The sequence below is a fragment of the Mustelus asterias genome, chromosome 17, assembly GCF_964213995.1.
Source record: "Mustelus asterias chromosome 17, sMusAst1.hap1.1, whole genome shotgun sequence".
In the NCBI taxonomy this organism is placed as follows: domain Eukaryota; kingdom Metazoa; phylum Chordata; class Chondrichthyes; order Carcharhiniformes; family Triakidae; genus Mustelus; species Mustelus asterias.
Window position 1 is genome coordinate 44269395 of NC_135817.1, and position 27004 is coordinate 44296398.

The following is a 27004-nucleotide window of genomic DNA, read 5'->3' on the forward strand; positions in this document are numbered from 1 at the left end:
CTACTCATTCAGCAATAACCAATATAGGTCAGTAAGCAACTAAACTGAATGTCAATACTAATCCCCTTAAATAACTGTGCTTGGGAGTCCTGCTTGTACAGGTTAAGATAGAGTGTTAGCTGGAGCAGTGAGATCAAAAATAGCACTACATGAGTCAATTCAGCATTACAGACTGACTGATTTCACAACCTATCTATTTTGCATACTCCTAGTGCTCTCAGCATCTATGCTAATGACCTACCCAAAGTGGGGTCTGCCACAGCCTCCACCAGATGTGTGTGTCTACAATGTAGATGACATTTGATACTGAAACAGCACACATAGTGCCAAAATTGCAAATGCTATGCAAATAAATGTTGCAGTCCCAGTGTCCTTCATGAACCATAATTCCTGCTCTTTCTCTCCTTCGCAGTCCAGGCTGATACTGAGCCTCTGACCTGGGCTGCAGCAAGTACAGTAACAGTTTTAACAACACCAGGTTAAAGTCCAACAGGTTTATTTGGTAGCAAATACCATTCGCTTTCGGAGCGCTGCTCCTTCGTCAGATGGAGTGGAAATCTGTTCTCAAACAGGGCACAGAGACACAAAATCAAGTTACAGAATACTGATTAGAATGCAAATCTCTACAGCCAACCAGTTCTTAAAGATACAGACAATGTGAGTGCACGGGCATTCAGCCTCTGATCTTCGGGTAAGCGTTCTCCAAGGCGGCCTTCACGACACACGACAGTGCAGAGTCGCTGAGCAGAAACTGATAGCCAAGTTCCGCACACATGAGGACGGCCTAAACCAGGATGTTGGGTTTATGTCACACTATCTGTAACCCCCACAGCTTGCCTCCTGGACTTGCTGGCTGTCCTGTCTGGAGACAATACACATCTCTTTAACCTGTGCTTAATGCTCCCTCCACTCACATTGTCTGTATCTTCAAGAACTGGTTGTCTGTAGAGATTTGCATTCTAATTAGTATTCTGTAACTTGATTTTGTGTCTCTGTGCCCTGTTTAAGAGCAGATTTCCACTCCATGTGACGAAGGAACAGTGCTCCAAAAGCTAATGGTATTTGCTACCAAATAAACCTGTTGAACTTTAACCTGCTGTTGTTAAAACTGTTACTGTGTTTACCCCAGTCCAACACCGGCATCTCCACATCATTGCAGCAAGCACCCAGACTCTCTACCTCCAAACATAGTTATGGCAAGCCCGGAGCACAGGTTCAGACTATGTATCCACCCATACCTCCTGGCCCACACTGGCCTCAAACCTGAAAGTCTTACACCCACAGCCTGCCACAAGTTCCCAGATATGGACTGAGACTGCAGCTGCATCAGGATGTGCTTCTTGTTCCACCCACTTCTGTAGTCTAGTCTCAGCCCTACCCCCTAAGTAATCAGAATAACAGAACTATTAGAGCACATAAGGAGGCCATTTGGTCCATTGTGTCTGCACTGGCTCTCCAAATGAGCATTATGAGTTACTGTCATTCTCCTGCCTTTTCCCCATATCCTTACATAATATTTCTATTCGAATAATCATCTAATGCCTCCTTGAATGCCTCAACTGAAATTGCCTCCACCACTCTGCCAGGCAGCACATTCCAGGCTTGAACAACTAACATTTACTTCTTTTGCAAATCACTTTAAATCTGTACCCTCTTTGTTCTCAATCCTTTTATGAGCAGGAATAATTTCAATCCTGATAAATGCGAAGTGATGCATTTTGGTAGAAATAATGTAGGGAGGAGCTATACGATAAATGGCAGAACCATAAAGGGTGTAGATACGCAGAGGGACCTGGGTGTGCAAGTCCACAGATCCTTGAAGGTGACGTCACAGGTGGAGAAGGTGGTGAAGAAGGCATATGGCATACTTGCCTTTATAGGACGGGGCATAGAGTATAAAAGTTGGGGTCTGATGTTGCAGATGTATAGAACGTTGGTTCGGCCGCATTTGGAATACTGCGTCCAGTTCTGGTCACCACACTACCAGAAGGACGTGGAGGCTTTGGAGAGAGTACAGAGGAAGTTTACCAGGATGTTGCCTGATATGGAGGGACTTAGTTATGAGGAGAGATTGGGTAAACTGGGGTTGTTCTCCCTGGAAAGATGGAGGATGAGGGGAGACTTAATAGAGGTGTATAAAATTATGAAAGGCATAGATAGGGTGAACGGTGGGAAGCTTTTCCCCAGGTCGGTGGTGACGTTCACGAGGGGTCATAGGTTCAAGGTGAAAGGGGGGAGGTTTCACACAGATATCAGAAGGACATATTTTACACAGAGGGTGGTGGGGGCCTGGAATGCGCTGCCAGGCAAGGTGGTGGAGGCAGACACACTGGGAACGTTTAAGACTTATCTAGATAGCCACATGAATGGAGTGGGAATGGAGAGATACAAAAGAATGGTCTAGTTTGGACCAGGGAGCGGCACGTCTTGGAGGGCCGAAGGGCCTGTTCCTGTGCTGTATTGTTCTTTGTTCTTTGTTCTCCCAATCTACTCTGTCCAGACCCCTCATGATTGTGAACATCTCTATCAGATCTCCTCTTTGCCTTCTCCCCTCCCAGGAGAACAGTCCCAAATCTATCCTCATATCTGAAGTTTCTCATTCCTGGAACCAGTCTTGTAAACCTCTTCTGCACTCTCTCCAATGCAAACAACAAAGAAAATTACTGCACAGGAACAGGCCCTTCGGCCCTCCAAGCCTGCACCGACCATGCTGCCTGACTTAACTAAAACCACCTACCCTTCCAGGGACCATATCCCTCTATTCCCATCCTATTCATGTACTTGTCAAGATGCCCCTTAAAAGTCACTACCGTATTCGCTTCCACTACCTCCCCCGGCAACGAGTTCCAGGCACCCACTACTCTCTGTGTAAAAAATCTGCCTCGTACATCTCCTTTAAACCTTGCCCCTCACATCTTTAACCTATGCCCCCTAGTAATTGACTCTTTCACCCTGGGAAAAAGCTTCTGACTATCCACTCTGTCCATGCCTCTCATAATCTTGCAGACTTCTATCAGGTCTCCCCTCAACCTCCGTCGCTCCAGTGAGAACAAACCAAGTTTCTCCAACCTCTCCTCATAGCTAATGCCCTCCATACCAGGCAACATCCTGGTAAATCTTTTCTGTACCCTCTCCAAAGCCTCCACATCCTTCTGGTAGTGTGGGGACCAGAATTGAACACTATATTCCAAGTGCGGCCTAACTAAGGTTCTATAAAGCTGCAACATGACTTGCCAATTTTTAAACTCAATACCCCGGCCAATGAAGGCAAGCATGCCGTATGCCTTCTTGACTACCTTCTCCATCTGCATTGCCACTTCCAGTGACCTATGTACCTGTACACCCAGGTCCCTTTGCCTATCAATACTCTTCAGGGTTCTGCCATTTACTGTATATTTCCTATCTGTATTAGACCTTCCACAATGCATTACCTCACATTTGTCTGGATTAAACTCCATCTGCCATCTCTCCGCTTAAGTCTCCAACTGATCTATATCCTGCTGCATCCTCTGATGGTCCTCATCGCTATCTGCAAATCCACCAACCTTTGTGTCGTCTGCAAACTTAGTAATCAATCCAGTTACATTTTCCTCCAAGTCATTTATATATATATATAAATGATTTGGAGGAATCATTTCACATAATTGCTATAATTTGGTGCCCAGAACTGTATACAATATTCCAGCTGAGGTCTAACTAATGTCTTGCATATGTTCAGCACAATCTCCTTGTTGAATGATGAAAATGACAGAACACACACACTAACAATTTAGCTTTTACCTATAGAGCACAAGAATTAGGAGCAGGAGTAGGCTATGCGATCTCTCAACCTGCTCTGTCATTCGATAAGATCATGGATGGTGTAATTATAGCCTCAACGCCACTTTCTTGTCAGCCCCCAATAACCATCCCCTCCCTTGTCAACGAAAATATCTGAGGCTGAATTAGATTTTTGAACTACCCAACCTCCAGCAGCAGATGACAGTGGCAGGTCTATAGGTATGAGGGCTCTTGATAATATTCACAAGCTCTACTAGTTTTTAAAAGGTAATGTCAATTATCCTAAGGAAAACAATGATAATATTTCAATAAAAAAATGAGAATACAGCTAATATGTCAAAATTACAGATAAACTCAGAAATCTAGTGACAGCAGAAATAAAGTTATTGATAGTAAAGAATATATTTAGTTCTTAATCCAGATGAACATCCTGTCTCCTTTTCTAGCTTCGGTAAACTGACAGTAGATGGTTTTGCAAAGTTCAACTGCTAATCCCATATGGATAAGGGATTCCAAATTAATCTGCTCAGAATTCTCAGATTTGGAAGGCCAGAAAATGGATGACGTGAGACAATTCACGTTCTAGTAAGATATTCTCTTCCAATATTCGGTTCCAGGTGCCCAAAGAGTAGAAGTTTAAAATGAAAAAGAAAGACTTGCATTCAAGCAGCACTTTGCATGACCTCTTTAAAGCTCTTTACACTTTCTGAAGTGTGGTCATTGTTGCCATGTAGGAGACATAGCAGCCAATCCGTTTTCATCCAACTCCCAGAACCAGAAATGCAATAATGACCAGTTAATCTGCTTTTTGGGATGTTGATTGAGAGGTAAATGTTGGCCAGGACACTGGGGATAACTTCCTGCTCTTCTTCAAAATACTGCCATGAATTCTTTTACATTCACCCGAACAGGTTAGTTCAATGTCTCAACCAAAGACAGCACCTCTGACGGTGCAGCACTCTCTCAGTACAGTGTTTGGAGTGCCATTGCTGACTTTTGTGCTCAAGCCCTGGAGTGGAAGTTGAACCTGGAACTTTGTGATTCAGATGATTGTGCCACAGCTGGCACAGATTGCTGCATCTGCCCTATGCTAAATACACTGTTTGATACTGACACTCAGAGCACATCAGTATATGTGCAACCACAAGATAAGTGATTAAATTGAACTATGTCGAGATAATCTTTATAACAATTAAGTGAAGCTTGCAATTGCTGTATTTTGCTTATTCCTGCCGACTTGAATCGCTCATATTCTACGTACAACATCCTGTAACTGTGGTAAAATTAATTAGAAATACCAAACTGAAAAACCTCTTAGACTTACAAAAGTATCCTTTTTGGACAATGCCCAACTCAGCCAAACAAAGAAAGCCTCCCCTATTGTGATAGCAAACTTATCTGAACAGACATGAAAATGTTGCACCTGATAACATCAGCTGCATATGCAATTGCAAGAGTACTACTGGTGCAGAAACCCCTCTCAGTAAATTACTCGGCTGAACTGCAGGCAACTGAAAACCACAACTCTAAACAGGTGGTACAATGTTAGCACTTAGCATTTTTGCACCAAGAACTTATTCGGCCACATTCTTGTTTCAAAACACTTTAAGGGGTTTTCCCTCTTTCTATTACTGCACTAATCTAATTCATCTTGGTGTTCAAACTTTAAAATTATTGGGATAATTTTGAACTCCACACAATCTCCACATCAAGAACTTTCAAAATATTCAATTGGATATCAAAAATACAGCCAAATGTTTTTCCATGTAAGAAACACTTTTCCATGCTAATGTAACCTTAATTCCCACTGTGTCCACTCATATTATTTTGGATGTTGTTATAGACCATCACTTCAATATCCTCTGTTGACCTTGCCAATCCCTTTTCTCTTGCCTCTTCCCTTTCATGTAACCCAATCATGCCACATTTCACTTACTCTCCCCCCTAACTCCTGCCCCAATCCTTTTCCTATTCCTCTGCATTCCTGTTTTTCTGTCACTGTCCCAGGCTGGATGCGCCTACTGTTTCTATTTGTATTTATCTCAGCATTCTCCAAAGAGCCCATCAAATCACTCATCACTGCCGCATAACAAGCAGCAAGCCCAAGTGTCCCATTCTCCTCTTTGACTGTCCTTCCCATGCTGCTCAACAACCTCCTTTGTATTCTGTTCATCCCATCCCACTTGTGGTCTACCAATGATCATTGCACCTCTCTGAATTTCCTTCCAGAGTATCCAATTACTTACCAACGGGGTTCTTGCTATGTCTATGATCTTATTGTGAATAATTATTGCATTGACATTATGCTTTTAATGAAATCTTGTGTCATTGATGACAAGACCCTTCCCTTACTGAAGCCTTCACACCTGGCTATATTTTCTGCCTGCTGCTCTGCCCAAATTTCCAAGGTAGTGGTGTAGGCCTTTTGTCATCGAATCACACTTTAGTCTTTTTGCTTTACTCTTCTGGCACACTTTGTTTCACACCTCTTGCTTCTCCAGAATGTCTTTGTTCTTTGCCATCCTCTTAAACCCAATTATCACGATTCATCTGCAACTCTAAATCATTCACTCCCTCAGCTTCACTTCTGATATCCTTATCCTCAATAAGTCTCATACACTCTCCCAATTTGTTCTCTCACCTGGTAAGATCTTTGCTCCTAACATCCATAGTTTGCAGAGAAATCTATTTGGTACACAACTGGTTTAACCATCCATCATTCGATTTGGCTGTACCACATCAAACACTGTTGGGCCTTTGTCCCTCAGCCAAAACTGTTCACTAGTCTGGAATCACTCTGGAATGTAAAGGTAATCCCTGGCTCATTTTCAGTATCGACCATTGCCTTTTAATCCCTCTCCCCTACCCATCCTCTATCACCCCAAAATGTGAAGAACTCATGGTCTTCCTTGCCATTAAAATTGAGACCATCCATTCTGTTAGTTTTTCTTCCCCCATCATGCTACGTTCCTCTTGTGGCTCCCATATGTCCTCACCTGACTGCCATTTTTCTATAATTTCACAACCACCCATCCACCATCTGCCGTGCCTTCCTGAGCTAATCTCTTCCATGAAACCCAGATAGTGCTCTGTCTTTTTTATTTGTTTGGGGATTTCAGCATCACTGGCAATCTCAGCATTTATCATCTTTTCCTAATCACTCTTGATCCCCTTACTGTTTAACTGCTGACCCTCCCTGGTCAACACAGACATGCTAACATTTTGAACAGTCTTTTCTCCTCAGGTATTGTCAACCTCCTTATGAAGATCTTGGCTTTCTCCATCCTCCTCCAAACCCCATTGTTCTAACCACTGTCTTTGCAAACCACGACCCAACCTCCAATCTCCCTTTCTCTCCAAAGTCACAGGGGTTAGCACTGCTGCCTCACAGCGCCAGGGACCAAGATTCGATTCTTGGTTTGGGTCACTGTCTGTGCGGAGTTTGCACGTTCTCCTTGTGTCTGCATGGGCTTCCTCTGGGTGTTCTGGTTTCCTCCCATAGCCTGAAAGACGTGCTGGTTAGGTGCATTGGCCATGCTAAATTTTCCCTCATTGTACCCGAACAAGTGCCAAAGTGTGACGACTAGGGGATTTTCACAGTAACTTCATTGCAGTGTTAAAGTAAGCCTACTTGTGACACTAATAAATAAACTTTAAAAGCCCTTAAAGAGACGACATGGAAGACAGGATTTAGGAAGAACAAAAGAGCACTGAATTCCTTCACCTTTCCTTGCCTGACTCTCTATTCTCAGATTACATTCATTGTGTCATAATGGCACAGAAGGAGGCTATTCAGCCTATTGAGTCCATACTAGCTCTGTGTCGAGCAATCCTTTCAGTCCCATTTCCTGCTCTATCTTAGAGCACATGCAAGTTTATTTCCCTCAATTGTCTTGTCGAATTTCCTTTTGAAATCATCAACTGTCTCCATTTCCAAAACCAGGTCATTACCTGGTTTTCCTTATTTGAGGTTTTCCTCATATCCTCTCTATATTGCTTATATTTTTCCCAGCCAATGTTCTGGACAATGAAATGTGAAGATAATTGCTATAATTTGAATGATGGTTTTGTCCACATGATGCAGAACTTCCTACATTTTAATACCAGGTACTGAACCAGCTGTGTAGTGGTTACGAACCATTTTGGTTTAAACCACGATGCACGCTGTACTTGAATTCAGCAGGTTTCTGCATGTTGTCAACCCATTTTAGGATGAAAATTTCTCTTGACCATCCAAAATACATAACACTTTTGTTGACAAAAAAATGGTCAAGACCAATGTAAAATGGCCATATTTACTTTACTGCCACATAGATATTGACAACACTGCACTGTATGCATTGCAAGTCCCCTGACACTCAATGAGTAGATACTGCTGTGACATGCCGTCCATTTGCAAAATTTGAATACTGTAGGAATCCCAAACACACACTTGATTTAGGCTTGGGACACCGAGATTGGGACATTGTGGAATTTTCCAGCCGTTCTCGCCAGCGGGATCTTCCAGTCCCATTGAAGGTGAACCCTCACCATGGGTCTACTGGCAGCGGGGGGTGCATAGAATGGGAAACCTTGTTGACATTGGCGGAATATTGGCCTACGGCAGGCCACCTCTGCTGCCACAAAACACGCCACGGGCGGGGGGATGGGGAGGTGGGGTGCAAAGTCCCACCCACCATTTTTTGGTAATGAAATTCAATGCACGGTGATTTAGAGGTTGAAATTCCCTTGAGGTCATATTAGCTGTACACATATTTCAGTTAATGAGCAGATAGTGCTAAAGGTTGCCAAACCATCAACTTCGGAGTGACATTTTGCACATCAATGCAGTGGACAGCACGGACCACTGCCAAGCATGCAGTATAACTGCAGCTTTAATATTTTGAAACAGATCAGTACTAAATTATTCCTTATCACAATCCCTTACACAGTTCTTTTCACTGCGATATTAGGTAAAAAATGGCCTTGAAAATGCACCTTGATGCATCTTAGTTTTGACAATGTTACTGTTGATTTCTGTGGATTTTCAGTGACTTCTGGCAGAGTGAAATGAAGGGTACATTCATTTAGTGAATATAATTTAAAATAATGCAGTAATTGCAGGAGTAGAAGCAACTGTTCCATCATTACAGCTGCAAATGATTGATGAAGCAAATTGTAGTCTCTGGATCACAATGGTCGAGAGATAATGAAAAAGGCCAGGGGCTGAAAACTTGAGGCATGCAAGCCACCAAGAGAGAATAAGAAATTAAGGAACTTATTTTCTTGATTTAATTGTTGAATTTTCATTACAGAGACAGAGAGATAATACTAATCCTTCAGTTTGTGTTATGAACTGTTTCCCTGAATTACAATATTGGCAACACGCTTAAGGTACTTTGTTCATATTTGAAATGCTTTGGGACATGAAAAGTGCTATATAAATGCAAGTTCTTTCTTTCCTGCTATCTGGGATACATATTATTGCCTTTTTCATTTTTTGCTGACAGTGGAAGATGAAAAGGCAGAATTTTACTTCTGCCACACTATTAACTTTATTTTAATTGTTATGGGCATCTGTTAATGTCAAATATTAAACTTCAGTCTGATCATCTAGACTCATAAATTGGAGGGCCGAAGGGCCTGTTTCCTGTGCTGTACTGTTCTTTGAGTCTTTTTAAAGGCAATTGCAACTGTTAAACAAAGGCACTGATTTTAGATGGTTGCCACAGGTCACCTGACATTCAGGACTGTAAATTAGCCAAGCTTCTGGAAGCTCATAAAAGATGGATTACAATGAACATCCTTGTAGAACGCTGCAACTGCCATTGTCAGGGCTTGCCTTAAAACAGCCAGGGCAATAAAGACTCCAGGATTACCAGGTAACAAAGGAGAATTAAGAAAATTAATTATGCCCAAGGGAAGTGTTAAGGACCCACTTATGCTTCTGCTGTAATGTTGATGGTTTTGACTGTGAGAGGTGGAAACTCCTTTAGTGACATAAATAGACTATTGACTGTTTTCCATTGCATATCAATGGATAGCCATCACATAACTGAAACTCTTTGATTTTTGAAAGTCTTTTATTATAAGACTGCTAGCTTCGGAGCAGTCTTGAGAAGGGACATCTAAAATCAGGTTAAAAAGCTGCTTTCCTCTTTCTCTCAAGTTAAGTAAATGCAGTCTGCTTATATTATACTGTGGACAGCATATTGAGAAATTCTAAAGAAGACTTGAAATTACAAAGTAGCATTGCAGGGAGGAAGGAAATACAAGGACCACAGCTCTGAGAACTGCCTCAGCCATGAACAACAGAAAAGGACTCATAATCAGTTAACTCTTTATATCTTAGCCTTTTATCATTGTATTATAATTTGGCCAAAAGTTAACTTCCTCTACTTTCTAACTTTTAACTCGCAAGTGGGCACGTGCGCGTGAGTGTATGTTGCAATGATCAGGGCATGTTTACTTTTTTCCCCCCTATATTTTACATCTTATATATTTATATTATATTTAAAGATATTTACCTAGATGAGTTTTTATCACATTAAAAACTAATATTTTACTCATTTAAACTTAGGAAAGCCAGTCAGACTGAGCTGTTTGCAATCACAGATGAAGACTGGAATTTTACCATCCTACCCTCCATGGGAATTGGAGCAGGTGAGGGAGGACCGTGGAAAAGTCCGTTGACATTGGGCGGGATATTACGGTTTTGGGAAGAGTGGGATTCTTCGTAAAATCCTGCCCGAAGTTTAGTACATAAACTGGATTTTCATATTCAGCCTTATAAATTTCTAAATACCCTGCTGTGATTAACTAAGGTGTGGCAAACAACTGCAAGAATCCTTGCATCATCCTCTTCTGATTGTAACATATTTTTGGGCTACTGACCAGATTTCAACCAATTGACATAATGAGAGAAATTGGAATTAGAAAGTAAATGAATCCCAAGATATATATTTAAAATCTCCAATCTATGTTTTCTTGTGTACAGTGCTACAGTACTAACATGATGTCTACTTTTGAAGCTAGCGCTTTTCTAAAACAGTTCAAAGCTCCTTTCCTTGAAGAATTGTGGAGTCTAGATATTTCGAGATGAAAATTGGGTGAAAAATTAGAAAACCCGAAATTCAAAACCTAGCAGCCAACAATTGTGACATTGAATTGTAGAAGACAGAGATAAGCATAGATACTGAAACAGGCAGTTAACTTCAGCAAAACTGCAGCTGGAACAGAAAAAGCTAGGGCTAGAATTCCACACTGGAGAAAAGAAAAGGGAGAAAGAAGGAAAAGAAAAAGAGAGAAAGGACATGGAGCAAGAAGAAACATTTCAAAAAGAAAAGAAAAGAAGAGGCAGGCTTTCAACTGAAGTAGCATGAGCTGAGAGTGGTAAGATCCATAGGATACAATGAGAGCATCAATAGCGAGAGAAGAACCAAGTGGCAAAGTGCTGAACATTTTAAATTTTCCCACATCATTCCATCATTTAAGGGATATGTAGAAGCAGTTTTCATTTCAGTCGACGAGATTTCAAATCAAATAAAATGGCCAGCAGAAAATTGGACTCCGCTGATGCAAAATAAGTTAATAGGCAAAACCCACCAAGTGTACGCCATGTTGTCTGATGTGAATTAAGTCAATCATGAAATGACTAAGAAAGCTATCCTCATTACTTGTGAACTAGTCCCTGAGGCTTCTGTACCATCTAAAAGCACCCCGGACAAACTTACACCAAGTCTGAAAACATCAAGCAACTTGCATTTGACCACTGGATATAGGCATGTAAGATAGAAATCATTAATGAAAGCCTCTGAGATATAGTCCTCCTCATGGAGTTCAAAAACTCACTCCCAATTGGAAGAGTAAAAGGTGTCCAAAGCTAGACAGCCAGCTCTCATGGCATATGACCCAGAGACCCCTAAGTTGGAGTATACTGAGATCTAGTCATTCTCACAGACAAGGGGCAGATAGATAAGGCTGAGAGAGGTTGGATAGAAAAGAGAAATAATGAAGAGCGGCAGAAGGGTACCGAACAGGACCCACAGGGAGTCCAGAGCCCACAGGGAGTCCGACATCAAACTAATATCAGTGACCATGGAACTGGTCAGCTTGTGTTCAGGCATTGCTGCTGGCCAGAATAACTACCAGGAGTTTGTATTCAAGGGGAAGATGATCCCTAATTGATTAAATGAGCAGGAAAAGGAGATCAGTATTCTCCGAGACACTGGCTGTTTACAAACATGCCTGAGAGGGAGATTAAAGAACTGCCACACAATAGCAGGGTTAATTTCTAAAAGTTAATCAAGGGACTCAACAGAAGTGAGCCTAGAGGTGTCACTGGTAAAAATTTACTTGCAGAGTGAGCTCATTATGGGACTAGTAACAGTGGGTGTAATCCCATGCAAGGAGCCAACATTCAGTTGGAAAATGACCTTGCAGGCTGAAAGGTAATAAGAAATAGGAGCAGGAGTAGGCCATCTAGCCCCTCGAGCCTGCCCCGCCATTCAATAAGATCATGGCTGATCTGAAGTGGATCAGTTCCACTTACCCGCCTGCTCCCCATAACCCTTAATTCCCCTACCGATCAGAAATCCATCTATCCGCGACTTAAACATATTCAACGAGGTAGCCTCCACCACTTCAGTGGGCAGAGAATTCCAGAGATTCACCACCCTCTGAGAGAAGAAGTTCCACCTCAACTCTGTCCTAAACTGACCCCCCTTTATTTTGAGGCTGTGCCCTCTAGTTCTGGTTTCCTTTCTAAGTGGAAAGAATCTCTCCACTTCTACCCTATCTAGCCCCTTCATTATCTTATATGCCTCTATAAGATCCCACCTCAGCCTTCTAAACTCCAACGAGTACAAACCCAATCTGCTCAATCTCTCCTCATAATCTACACCCCTCATCTCTGGCACCAACCTGGTGAACCTTCACTGCACTCCCTCCAAGGCCAATATATCCTTTCGCAAGTAAGGGGACCAAAACTGCACACAGTATTCCAGCTGCGGCCTCACCAATGCCTTGTACAGATGCAACAAGACTTCTCTGCTTTTATATTCTATCCCCCTCGCGATAAATGCCAACATCCTATTTGCCTTCTTGATCACCTGTTGTACTTGCAGACTGAGTTTTTGCGACTCATGCACAAGGACCCCCAGGTCCCTTTGCACAGTAGCATGTTGTAATTTTTTTCCATTTAAATAATAATCCAATTTGCTATTATTTCTTCCAAAGTGAATAACCTCACATTTGCCAACGTTATACTCCATCTGCCAGATCCTCGCCCACTCACTCAGCCTATTCAAATCTCTCTGCAGACCTTCCACTTCCTCCACGCAATTCACTTTCCCACTTATCTTCATGTCGTCAGCAAATAGCCCTGAAAGATCCAGGATAGTCCAGAGAGGCTTATTACAAGGATGTGTTTTTTTTAAAAAGTATATGCAATTTAGAACTCTTTTTTTCTGGCTAAGTTTTAATAAATAAATTGTAGTCATATTACAATAATGGAGCACTGGCAGCCAGTTACAATATTAAACTTGCTTTCCACAAGTGGGATGAAAAGGAAGAAACACGCAAATTCTTTGGAGAGTGTGGAAAGCCCGATTTCCTTTGGCATTTACACTATCCTGAAACTTTTCAAAAGTTTCTGAAGTGAGACATTAAAATGAAATTACTTAGCAGCAGGCATGGATTAAATGAATATTCAGTCAGCAGGACTTTCAGAACTGTTTACCAAGCCAGAGAGATGACAGAATGCTGTACTGAAAGGTCTCAAAGAAGATGTTTCCCCTCTCTCCTTCTCTCGAAAGTGTTGTGCCCAGGTTTGCAAAGTAACCATCCTGACGCAAGAACTCTACTGCAAACTGAGATCTTTTGGGGAAAAACATGGAAATGTGCTCTGTGCGATTCAACCCAGGAAGACAACTGAACAAAACGGTCACAATATGGAATTACCATGTCAAGACAAGCCAAAGGACAGCTAACCTGTATACTCGTTTATTTTATCTTCACACAGTAAAAAAAAAGCTTTAAGCCTACTCTTATTCAACCATCGGTACTCAGGAGTGTGAGGCCCCAGGGAGTGTATGTGATGTATGAATGGTTGTTGCAATTTATCTAGTTTTTTTCATTAATTTGGGAAGTAGTTTCAATAAACGTATCTTGGCCTTTGTTTAAACTCGGAAACCTTGTCTAATTCTTTCTAACCTGAAAGTGTAAATAGCAGGATTCCTGCAGTATTGGCAAAGCACATTCTCTCTAACAGTGTCCATCAATCCAATATTTGGGTCACTCTGTTCATGTCTTTTAAACTGCATGGGTCCTTCCTTGATCTCTTTTAACTCTACTGCCCTGGCCTTGACCTTTACGTCGAGAAATTGTTACGGTCAGACCTGGACTGGAAGAATAGGGTCATTCTTACCCCACCTCACATGGTCATAACAGGCTGAAAAGGCAAGAGGAAGTTTCTCTAGGGGTGCAGAACACTGAAAAAGATTCAGAGGCCTTGCAAAGGGCAATAAAACATGTGAGGGCTGAAGAGGTTATGGAAAAGCCTGAGTCAGCAGAGGCCAGGGCCAGGCCAGTCGTATTAGAAAGAAGCAGAAGTGAGACTGTTGAGTTAAAAGAAGCAGAAATCTGCCAAGTGTTCAGAAGGAGAAACCAAAGAAGTTAAAAGGATGAGGCCAGACCAGTGGGGTTAAAAAAACGTCAAGGAAGAAACCAAGCAGTTTAAAAAGATTAACTGAGTGACTCAAATATTCGATTGTTAGACACTTCATTTCATATTTAAATGGAGACCAGCGAAGTTTCCAAGCAGACAAGGAGATGGTGAGAGAGAAGCCCTACATAGTTGATGAGCTACAGTGTGGGGGAGGGGTATAGCAGGAATTGAACAACGACCTGTAGGCAGTAATGTTCCAGAGAACATGGAACAGGTTTGAGGGAAATCCTTTCCCAAGAGAAAAAAGAAAGGGAAGCGAACATACCCCAAACCCAATGCAACATTTGGAGACCCTAAGGGGTAAACCAGCAAAATCCAAGAGGAGTTATCACTGGTAAATCAAATGAGTAACCTCAAGTTTTAAACCCCAACAAACCCAGCAATGTAGAGGCTAAGTCCTCCACAAGTGAGGTGCAGAAAGCAAGTCTAGACAGTGTACCAAGGCTTCAAATCAAATTACAACCCACCAACTTCCTAGAAGTCAGATTTGTAAAGATGCCTGAACCTAAGCAATTAAATCCATGGCTTATAGAAGTGTTGATGTGGAGATGCCGGCGTTGGACTGGGGTAAACACAGTAAGAAGTTTAACAACACCAGGTTAAAGTCCAACAGGTTTATTTGGTAGCAAAAGCCACACGTGTGGCTTTTGCTACCAAATAAACCTGTTGGACTTTAACCTGGTGTTGTTAAACTTCTTATAGAAGTGTACCATGAAGAGTTAAAACTGATCAGAGTAGACCAGGCTGGCAGGATTTGCAATGTAAGTGCAATTCTGATAAGCAGCCTGTCGGCATAGTCAATGGAAGATACAGTATCTTCCTGCCCCAACACTTCTGGTCGCTGGGTACCAAAACTAAGAGTATAGCCATAACAGTAAGGTTAAAAGTGGAGATAGGTGCCATGTGTTTTGCTTCTCCTTATATCTTATAATGACAGGTTCCTAACAAATGATGTTTAATTCTGCATGACGGGGAGACGTTACGGAGGCGTGTTGTTGTCAGATATTAAAGTTCAATTTCATCTGCTGGACTCACATATCGAACATTTTTTAAAAAGCAGTTTCAACGTTTAAAATATAGACACTGACTTAAGAGGATGCCGTAAGTCATCTGGCATTTGGGACTGCAAGTTGGCCAAGCTTCTGGAAACTTCTAAGAGGTGGATCGCAATGAACATGCTTGGACTGATCTTTGTGGAATGTCGCACTTACTTTTGTCAGGGCTTACTCCAAAACAGCAAGGACAACAAGGCCTCAGATTTTCTGACTCCAGGACTACCAAATAACAAATGCGAACTCACAAACCTGATTGTGTACAAGGGAAGTGCCCGGGACCCCTTTCTACCTCTACTGTATATCAACCGTTTCGACCATGGAAGGTAGAAAATCCTTTGTTAATATCAATATTGTGATCAACAGCCAGTCATCATATGACTGAAACTCTTTGACTTTTGAAACCATTTTATTACAAACCCTGCTGTCTTTGGGGCAGTGTGTGGAAAAGGAACATCTAAAGGCAGCAAATAAGCTGCTTGCTTCTCTCTCTCTCTCAGCTAAAGTGAACATTGTCTGCTTATATCCTATTGTGGAGAGATTCTAAAGACTTTTAATCATAAAATAGAGTTTCCAGGGGAAGACAAAAACAAGGACTACAGCTTTACGAACTGTCCCAGCCAGGAACAATGGAAGAGGATTCATAATCAGTGAACTCTTTATCTCTTCGCCTTTTATTGCTACATCTTAATTTGGCCAAAAGTTTAACATCTGCTACTTGGTAACTTGCATGCAATATATATGTGTGTGTTTGTTGCAATGGTCAGTTGACATTTTTTCAATATTTTAATATCCTTACCTGGGTGAGTTTTTACTACTACAAAAAATGAATCCCTTGCTCGAGTAAACTCAAGAAAGCTCATCAGGCTGAACTATTTGCAAACAGCACATTACTAGTTAAGTATATACACTGAATTGGCACATTCATCCTTATAAATTTACAAATACCCTGTTATGGTCAACCGCAGAGTGGGGAAAAGTCCTTGCACCCATCCTCCCCTGATCTTAACGGAATACACGTTAGTCAGCTGAGACTCAATGCATCATGTTTGTGTAATGCATTTGAATTCGAACAACAACTATATATTTCCATATAAGATCTGGACTTCCTTTAAAGTGGTTTTAGATACAACTGTCTTCCTGGAAAACTTGCAACAAATGCATCTCCCTTTGGGAGTGGGTGGAAAGGAAACAAAATATTTTCAACTCTGGCATGCCTTAGCATATAAATAACATCCAAACTACCAAATGATTATTTCCATGTTGACAGCATGCCTTTGAAACCAATGTTACTATAAGTGGATCAGTCCAATGCAAAGCGGTCTAACTGAATATGTAGGTGAAGAAGGAAGCAGTTTTCAAACAGACCCCAAATCTACCATTTTAATGGAAAATACAGACCTTACTGTTAGATTTGGATCTATAACTCAGACTTTTTTTTTCCCATGGAAACTGTTGTGAAACAAAAATTGATGGTGGTAATGTTCAAATACTGAATCCAGTACATTAAAAGCATTGACAGCAGAAAGTAACTGTGAAGAATGTATGATTGATTTTAAGTCAGATAAAATTGGGATATTGAAAACTGTTTTAGTTAGACGTACCATAGAGACTACAATCTGGATTCACCTCAGTATGGATTTTCCCTCTTAGTGGTGCGCATAATCTTATAGAATAGCCTCAAAGGACTGAATAGCCTACTCCTGCTCCTATTTCTCATGTTCTTATGTTCACAGAGTGTTTCATCTCTTTGTATCAACAGATGGCCAATTTTCACGATGATATAGTATGATAGTGAATCAATAAAGCACTTACTGCCAGTTTTAAAAACAATGAGTTGGAGGTTCGATTTGTGGCATCAGAAACAGAAAGCCTTTGAGTCAGAAACTGTACCCAGAAACCTAAGCAAATCTAAAGAAAATCAATATGTATATTTGGAACATCCCTAAAACACAAGACAAAAAAGAGCAAGAGACTAAAAAAGTATTAGTCAATGTCATATGATGCAACCCCCTGTTACATCAATCACTGACTGCTCACCCAAAAACAATGTTGTTGCTGAAAATAACAGGAATCGTTTACAATTATTTGGATGCTGGGTTCTGTCCTGTAATTTGATTCATAACCTCCCAGTCCTCACACAGAGCTGGTATTTCCTCTCAAAAATGGTGTTCAGATATGCTCACATATTATTTGTGTATTGTTAGCACGGCACATGCAACGTGTAAATGTCCCAAATGTACAAAGCATTTCTAGATATGAGGGCATGCCTGCATTTAGTAGGAATTTTATTGCAAGTATAGACACCTTCATTAAAACTGCAAACCTTAGTAATCTGTACCATTTTAAGCTACAAATTTTACCATCTGATTTATAAGTGGCCGCTGAAGCTCTCTAATTTCTTCATACCTGATGCTGACAAAGGTTTTAGTTACCCATTCTAATATTTCCTTCTTCGCTTCAATATTAACTTTTGCCTCATTGTGCTCTTGTGAAGTTTCTCAGGTGACTTCCTATGTTCAGAGCGCTATATAAATGCAAGTTGTTACTGTAGTGTAAAGGTGCCATAAGAAAAAAATTACTTAGAGATTTTCAGTAGCCATTTAAAAAGCTAAAATGTGTAGATGTAGTCAGTGGAATAGTGGAATCAAGACAATGGATAGCCAGAGCAGAACGTAATTAGACAGTAGTACAAAGATGATCATTTGTTTTTAGAGTTGATTTCATTTAGTACCATCTTATAGTACAGTACTACTGAGATGTTATTCTCTTGTGCTTCATTTTTTCTAGTTTCTGACAGCATAAGACACCAAAAATTAATTGCAGAACCTGGTATATTAAAGATGAATGCAATCAAACTGTATCTATGCAAAATTCTGTTGCATTGCACTATAGAGTAATCTAACTTTCAGTCTCTCAAAGCACACCAATATATTAATATAATTAGGTTAGCTTGGGGAAGCAAGGCGGAGAGACATACTGGATAGAAAAACTGAGCAAGGAAAACCGAGAGCCAGAAAACCAAGACAGAAAAAGAGATATCAATATGCGTAAAAGAAAAGTTATAATTTATAAATAATAAATTTGGATCGCAATATTAGATCAGTTTTACTGTTTCTTCATGTGTTTCCAGATGTGTTAAGATTCATCTGACTACACAGGCTGAAACATCAAGAAAATACAGGGTAAGTATGACAATGACTTTGGCTCACTGGATTCACCTGCTTAGAACAATATATCAACTATTCATCTCTGCGAACATCTTAAGTATCAAAACGTTTTTTCAACTTTCAAATGTAAAATTCAATTTTGTCTGATGAATATTCTCTTCTGTGTAACACATGCAAAAACAATTTGCTTTGCTTTTCCTGTGCTGAGTGCTGGAAGTAAAATTAGAAAAATGCACAAAATTAAAGAACATTTTGACATTGTATTCTTGAAAGCAGCTTCAAAAATGTAATTTAGTTATATTGCTGTTGGAGTTCTGAAAAATACGTGAAACGCAGCACCTCTTGTGCATCAGTTTCCCCTAGAATTAATTTCATATTTTTAAATTCACACAGGATGTAATATGGGTCTATAATTTATTCTCCTTGCTATTCTCCCAAGTCATCAGACCCTTCTTGATCATCAAGCTAATTTTAGTTTTATGAACTAATCTAAAATAAGGTAAGCAGGCTGGAGCGTACACAGCATGTGCTAGACAACACTTTCATCAAACTTGATGGTTTGGGACTGAAAGGAATCAATGTGCTTTCATGAAGCACTCACTTCATTAGTCTGAAATTTACATGTCGATGTCCAAAATAAGTGTGAGCCTTTCCTTGATATTGCAATAAAAAGCAGATGGAGGTTAAATATTTGAAAAAAACTTTCAGAACTTATTCCCTGAATGTTCCTAAAACTTATATTTATCTATACCAAGCAAATTGTCAGACTACTTTAACTGACTGGCCTTGACGTTAGCCAACGGTTATGCTGATATGCTCTCATTGTCACTCTAGCAGGAGACTAGCAGAAGCAGGGAAATGCCAATGACCAAGCTTGCTAGATTTCCACCTTGTCTGGGGGCACAACTCTTCACTCACTTGAAGAAGGAATGACACTCTGGAAGCTTGTGCTACCAAATAAACCTGTTTGACTTTAACCTGGTGTTGTCAGACTTCTTACTGTGCTTACCCGAAATCCAACGCTGGCATCTCCACATCACGGTTTGCTTTTTGATATGAAAGGTGCAGAACTTTTGACCTTAAGGGAAGTGATAGACTGGGAACAGAGTGTTGGCACAGTAAAGGCAGCCGGTAAGCCTAGTTAAGTCAGACATAGCAGCCCCCACAGGACCCAAGACATGAGACACGCAATCTGAAGCATTAAAGGAACCCACAGGCTCAGCAGGTCGATCACACCCATGCCCTGGGCAGCCTAGTTCCTGAGTGCAAGGAGCAAGCAGATGCTGGAGATATTTCTGAAGTGGTGCTAGTTCTCATGTGTCCCATTCATATAGGGTGTCCGCCCACAGACTGTGTAGGTTTGGGTATAAGCCTGGCATAACTGTTAATATTGCATTCCACTCAATTCCTCCCCGCTCACCACCCCCCCACCCCCACCCCCCCGCGTCGCCATTTATAATTGAGATCATGCTAATCGAGCTGTCTGTAAAAAGAGGTGAAGTTTAAAGCGCATTTAAACGAGGCGCAGTCCTGGCAAGATCCGAAATGATGTGGAAATGCCAGCGTTGGACTGGGGTAAACACAGTAAGGAGTCTAACAACACCAGTTTAAAGTCCAACAGGTTTATTTGGTAGCAAAGGCCACTAGCTTTGGGAGCGCTGCTCCTTTGTCAGATGGAGTGGAAATCTGCTCTCAGATTTCCACTCCATCTGACTAAGGAGCAGCGCTCCGAAAGCTAGTGGCGTTTGCTACCAAATAAACCTGTTGGACTTTAGCCTAGTGTTGTTAGACTCCTTACTGTGAAGATCCGAAATGCCAGTTTTCATTCATAACTAAATGCAAGAGCCACATTCCCTCACTTTGAGTTGTAAGCATCGCAAGTTTTCATGCTCCAACAGTCTTTATTTGGAGTGGCATCAAGAAATAGGGGGATGGTGCTAGCAGCTCGCTAGCTTGCTGCTAGCTGGAGCTCCAGCTGCTCCCTCCCTCTCTCCCTGTCAGTAAAGGCCCCACTTTTTCAAAGCAACTCGCAACTTTCCAACGTATTAAAAGTTGCCCCAGTTCGAAGAGTCATCGTGCGTCTTTCAAAGTGGCATTTTCTTTCTAAAACCAGGTGAACTACATGGTGTTTTTTTTTCCACACTGGGTTCAAATCTAATAGCAAAGGTCCCGATCAAAATGTCACTTAAAAGATACAAACGAGGCATCTGATCAAGGCTCTGATCTATTGAGTTGTGAGTCTTTTACACTTGGTTGGCTAACAGTGCACTTTTTGTACTCACTTTTCTGCTTTCCTGCAACAATTCCCCATGTCGCTCGGATGTGTCACACAGGGACTGCAGCTGAACACTGACCCTCACAAACTGAACCAGCAACAGCTGGCAACACAGCACTAGCAATCGTTAGACGGAAGTTATAGACGTGTCCGGAGGGGGGGGGGGGGGGGGAATATGAGTTATATGTTGGGTTAAGATAAGAGCGTCATTTCCTCTCATCTGTCAGTCTTGAACGACATGAAGTGGGAGATAATGTCACTCGAGACGGGTTTGATGCAGACTCCGAAACCTGTGCACACAACAGCTTGTCTGACACGCTCTTAAAAGTAACTTTTTCAAGAGGGAACAGAGTTGAAGAATGATCAGCTAAAGGTGGAAGTACGCAGATCAGATAACATATGAAGAGGGAAAAGGAAATGTTGTAATTCCGAAAGTGTTTGTTGAAGTCCTCTTTTCTCCTTACAAATGCGGGGTGAACTTCTGTGAATTACCAGTAACGCAGAAATCGGCAAATTAGGAGCAACAGATCATTGATTGTTGTAAATATTATACCAATTCTCAGTTCTTGAGCTTCTTTAAAAATTTAGTTCTGGCCAGTTAACGGGATGGTGAAGCATTTCGGAATGATAATTGAGCACATGAATTCCTCACCTCCAAACCACGAGTTTCCTTTCTGATATCTCTATTTATAATTTATTTCGCATTTCCTTCTGCAAGTTTTGTTGAATTTCTTACATGTATGAGAGGGGATGACAATAGTGGAGAAGTCCTAGCTGAGATGTTCAATGGTGAGCTATTAACTTGAAACGTCCCCATATTCGACATTTGCCAATGAATTTTTATCTCCAGCAAAGAAACTAATCTGTGCCAATATGTATATTCTACACAAGAATCCCAGAGCTCTAATGCCATCCCCTTCTTCCTATTCCTCTATTACTGTATCACTTTGGATAATATCCAGGATTTGGTTGACAAGTGGCAACAAAGAACAAGAACAAAGAACAATGCAGCACAGGAACAGGCCCTTCGGCCCTCCAAGCCCGCGCCGCTCCCTGGTCCAAACTAGACCATTCTTTTGTATCCCTCCATTCCCACTCCATTCATATGGCTGTCTAGATAAGTCTTAAACGTTCCCAGTGTGTCCGCCTCCACCACCTTGCCTGGCAGCGCATTCCAGGCCCCCACCACCCTCTGTGTAAAATATGTCCTTCTGATATCTGTGTTAAACCTCCCCCCCTTCACCTTGAACCTATGACCCCTCGTGAACGTCACCACCGACCTGGGGAAAAGCTTCCCACCGTTCACCCTATCTATGCCTTTCATAATTTTATACACCTCTATTAAGTCTCCCCTCATCCTCCGTCTTTCCAGGGAGAACAACCCCAGTTTACCCAATCTCTCCTCATAACTAAGCCCCTCCATACCAGGCAACATCCTGGTAAACTTCCTCTGTACTCTCTCCAAAGCCTCCACGTCCTTCTGGTAGTGTGGCGACCAGAACTGGACGCAGTATTCCAAATGCGGCCGAACCAACGTTCTATACATCTGCAACATCAGACCCCAACTTTTATACTCTATGCCCCGTCCTATAAAGGCAAGCATGCCATATGCCTTCTTCACCACCTTCTCCACCTGTGACGTCACCTTCAAGGATCTGTGGACTTGCACACTCAGGTCCCTCTGCGTATCTACACCCTTTATGGTTCTGCCATTTATCGTATAGGCAAGTAACATTTGTGTCACACAAGTGCCAGGCAATGACCATCTCCAAGAAGAGAGCACTTAACCATCACCTCTTGACATTCAATGGCATTACCATTGCTGAAATCCCCACTGTCAACATCTTGGTGGTCACCATTGACCAGAAACTGAACTGGACTAGCCATACAAATATGTGGCCACAAGAGTAGGTCAGAGGCTAGGAATCTTGTGATGAGTAGCTATCCACCTGACTTCCTAAAGCATGTCCACCATCCACAAGGCATAAATCAGGAGTGTGATGGAATATTCTCCTCTTGCCTGTATGAGTGCAGTTCCAAAAACTCCCTCCATCACCAAAACAGTGGCAGCAATGTGTACCATCTGCAAGATACACTGCAAGGTGGCATGATGGCACAGTGGTTCGCACTGCTGCCTCACAGTGCCAGGGACATGGGTTCGATTCCCGGCTTGGGTCACATGTCTGTTGGAGTTTACATGTTCTCCCCGTCTCTGTGTGGGTTTCCTCTGGGTGCTCCGGTTTCCTCCCACAGTCTGAAAGACGTGCTGGTTAGGTGCATTGACCCAAACAGGTGCCGGAGTGTGGCGACGAGGGGAATTTCACAGTAATTTCATTGTAGTGTTAATGTTAGCCTTACTTGTGACTAATAATAAATAAACTTCAAAACTTTAAGGCCCCTTCAACAGCTCCTTCCAAACCCACAACCACTATCATCTAGGAGAACAAGGGCAGCAGATACATAGGAAAACCACCACCTGGAAGATCCCCCACCCTCCCCCCACAAGAAACTCGTCAGCCTGCCTTGCAAATATAATGCTGTTCCTTCACTGTCACTGGGTCAAAATCCTGAAATTCCCTCCCTAACAGCACAATGGTGTACCTAAACCACATGGACTGCAGCGATTCAAAAAGGCAGCTCACCACCACTTTCTCAAGGGCAGTTAGGATTGGGTAAAAAATGCTGAATTAGTCAGCAGGGCCCACATCTCATGAATTAATTTTTAAAACGTACTTCTGCAACCTTCCTGTTGCTGCTGAATGCAAGTTCAGCAGTGTGAGTTTAAGAGAGAACATTAATTGATGCTAAAAAATGCTCTCTCTAGAGTCTAGTCAGTGATACATGCTGACATGATTTACCTAACGTGCAAACCTCAGGAGCACGTTCCAAGTGCACACATGAACAACCTCACCAAGCTGACATGCAAAGTGGCCTGTCCCAGAACAGTGCTCACTTGGCTTGTGAGTACCCATAAGGCTAGAAATACAGATGTGAATGCAACCTAATTTTGCAGCCAAGATGTCTGATATTTTCAGCGTAATTCTGCAAAAAGCCTTAAAACAGTATAAGTCGTCAACAACTAATGAAACCTGCCATACATACTTCTTTAGAACAATTCATAATCTTCCCCATTTGTTAACATTTATGCCGTGGACAAATTGATGTAATAAAGTTCATGGTAAGTAAGAAAATACGTTACTTCAAACTGGCAGGAACATTATACTTCGTAATGTATGATGGATTCTTCGGTTGCTAAGATAGAACTGTACATCATATAGTCTATCCCTTCAAGGCCACAGCATCCAATTGATGAAGATGGTTATATTTCAGAGAATAATTAGATGCTTATTACTGTCACTGAAGCAAGCTTGTAGGATGACAGCTGCTTGAAGAACTGCAAGCTCCCAAACAGTGGGTCGCAACATAAATAGAGTTGTAGAAAGAGCAAATGAGCTGGGTATTCCCTCCTCCTACACAGGCCCACACCAGCACCATGGCCCAGGTGGCACCTGGCTCTGCCTTGCCCTGCTCATCTCTCAGTTGTTTTCTCTGAGTTTGATGAGGAGAATTCCACTGAGTGCCAACACTGAACAAGTTTGATGTGTGAGTGGAAGTATTTTCTCCTCCTCCACTTCATTCTTCTCTCTTCAAATCTTTCCACTTGATCTGTTTAAGTTTATTATATTAGTGTCACAAGTAGGCTTACATTAACACTGCAATGAAGTTAATCCCCCAGTCACCACACTCTGGCACCTGTTCGGGTACACTGAGGGAGAATTTAGCATGGCCAATGCACATAAACAGCATGTCTTTGGGACTGTGGGAGGAAACTGGAGCACCCGGAGGAAACCCACGCAGACACGGGAAGTATGTGCAGACTCCACACAGACAGTAACCTAAGCCGGAAATTAAACCTGGCACTGTGAGGCAGCAGTGCTAACCACTGTGCCACCGATCGCAGCATTGGTGACCAGATCCCTGAGGTTTCTACTCTGCTTCCCAAGACCATTTCAAAGTCATACCTGCAGGGCCACAGCCACACATAGGCTGGGGCTCGTGCTGTCTGGAACTGCTACGCTGACCCAATGGGCACCACCACCAGTTAGCTAAGCTTTCCCCTGGGGGAAGGGGGGAAAAGGGGGATGGTTACAGTGTGTGTGGGTATGGGAGGGAGAGGGCATGGCTACAGTGTGCGTAGGGATGGAGAGGGGTAGTTTACAGTGTGTGAATGGAGGTGAAGACGGGGTAGTTACAGTGTGTGTGAGGTGGAGAGGGGATGGTTCCAGTGTGTGAATGGGAATGGGGAGGGGGTGGTTACAGTGTGTGAGTGGGCGGTAGAGGGGGTGGTTACAGTGTGTGAATGGGGGTGGAGAGGGGGTGGTTACAGTCTGTGAATGGGAGTGGAGAGGGAGTGATTACAGAGTGTGAATTGGGGGGAGAGGGCATGGTTACAGTGTGTGAATTGGGGGGGAGGGAGTGGTTACAGTGTGTGAATTGGGGGGGAGGGGGTGGTTACAGTGTGTGAATTGGGGGGGAGGGGGTGGTTACAGTGTGTGAATTGGGGGGGAGGGGGTGGTTACAGTGTGTGAATGGGGGTGGAGAGGGGGTGGTTACACTGTGTGAATGGGGGGGAGAGGGGGTGGTCACAGTGTGTGAATGGGGGGGAGAGGGGGTGGTTACAGTGTGAGAATTGGGGGGGAGAGGGGGTGGTTACAGTGTGTGAATTGGGGGGGAGAAGGGGTGGTTACACTGTGTGAATGGGGGTGGAGAGGGGGTGGTTACAGTGTGTGAATGGGGGGGAGAGGGGATGGTTACAGTGTGCGAATGGGGATGGAGAGGGGGTGGTTACAGTGTGTGAATGGGGGGGAGAGGGGGTGGTTACAGTGTGTGAATGGGGATGGAAAGGGGGTGGTTAGAGTGTGTGAATGGGGAGAGGGGGTGGTTACAGTGTGTGAATGGGGGGGAGAGGGGGTGGTTACAGTGTGCGAATGGGGATGGAGAGGGGGTGGTTACAGTGTGTGAATGCGGGGGGAGAGGGGGATGGAGAGGGGGTGGTTACAGTGTGTGAATGGGGGGGAGAGGGGGTGGTTGCAGTGTGTGAATGGGGGGGAGAGGGGGTGGTTAGAGTGTGTGAATGGGGAGAGGGGGTGGTTGCAGTGTGTGAATGGGGATGGAGAGGGGGTGGTTAGAGTGTGTGAATGGGGAGAGGGGGTGGTTGCAGTGTGTGAATGGGGGGGAGAGGGGGTGGTTACAGTGTGTGAATGGGGATGGAGAGGGGGTGGTTAGAGTATGTGAATGGGGATGGAGAGGGGGTGGTTACAGTGTGTGAATGGGGGGGAGAGGGGGTGGTTGCAGTGTGTGAATGGGGGGAGAGGGGGTGGTTACAGTGTGTGAATGGGGAGAGGGGGTGGTTACAGTGTGTGAATGGGGGGGAAAGGGGGTGGTTAGAGTGTGTGAATGGGGATGGAGAGGGGGTGGTTAGAGTGTGTGAATGGGGAGAGGGGGTGGTTAGAGTGTGTGAATGGGGAGAGGGGGTGGTTACAGTGTGCAAATGGGGGAATGGGAATAGTTATAGTGTGTGAATGGGGGATGGAGAGGGAGCGGTCACTGTGTGTGTGGGAAGGCAGAGGGGGTGGTTACAGTGTGTGAATGGGGGGGAGAGGGGCAGGTTACAGAGCGTGAATGGGGGAATGGAGATGGTTAGAGTGTGTGAATGGGGTTGAGAGGGGGTGGTTAGAGTGTGTGAATGGAGTGGGGAGGGGGTGGTGACATTGTGTGAATGAGGGGGGGATGGTTACAGTGTGTGTGGGAATGGAGAAGGAGTGTACAGTGTGTGAATGGGGGGGAGAGGGGCTGGTTACAGAGTGTGAATGGAGTGGAGACGGGATGGTTACAGTGTGTGAATGGGGATGGAGAGGGGGTGGTTACAGTGTGTGAATGGGGGTGCAGAGGGGATGGGTGGAGAGGGGCTGGTTACAGAGTGTGAATGGAGTGGAGACGGGATGGTTACAGTGTGTGAATG

The 27004-nt window shown here is 43.0% G+C and overlaps 1 protein-coding gene across 1 annotated transcript in view; it reads right to left on the reverse strand.

The window, feature by feature from the left end:
* Positions 1-21108, reverse strand: part of LOC144506430 (uncharacterized) — a 51126-nt gene extending 30018 nt beyond the window's left edge. The window contains exon 1 of the mRNA XM_078232544.1: positions 20990-21108. Within this exon, the coding sequence (XP_078088670.1) occupies positions 20990-21018 (29 nt within the window). The 5' untranslated portion in view covers positions 21019-21108. The remainder of the gene's footprint in view (positions 1-20989) is intronic.
* Positions 21109-27004: the final 5896 nt, after the last annotated feature.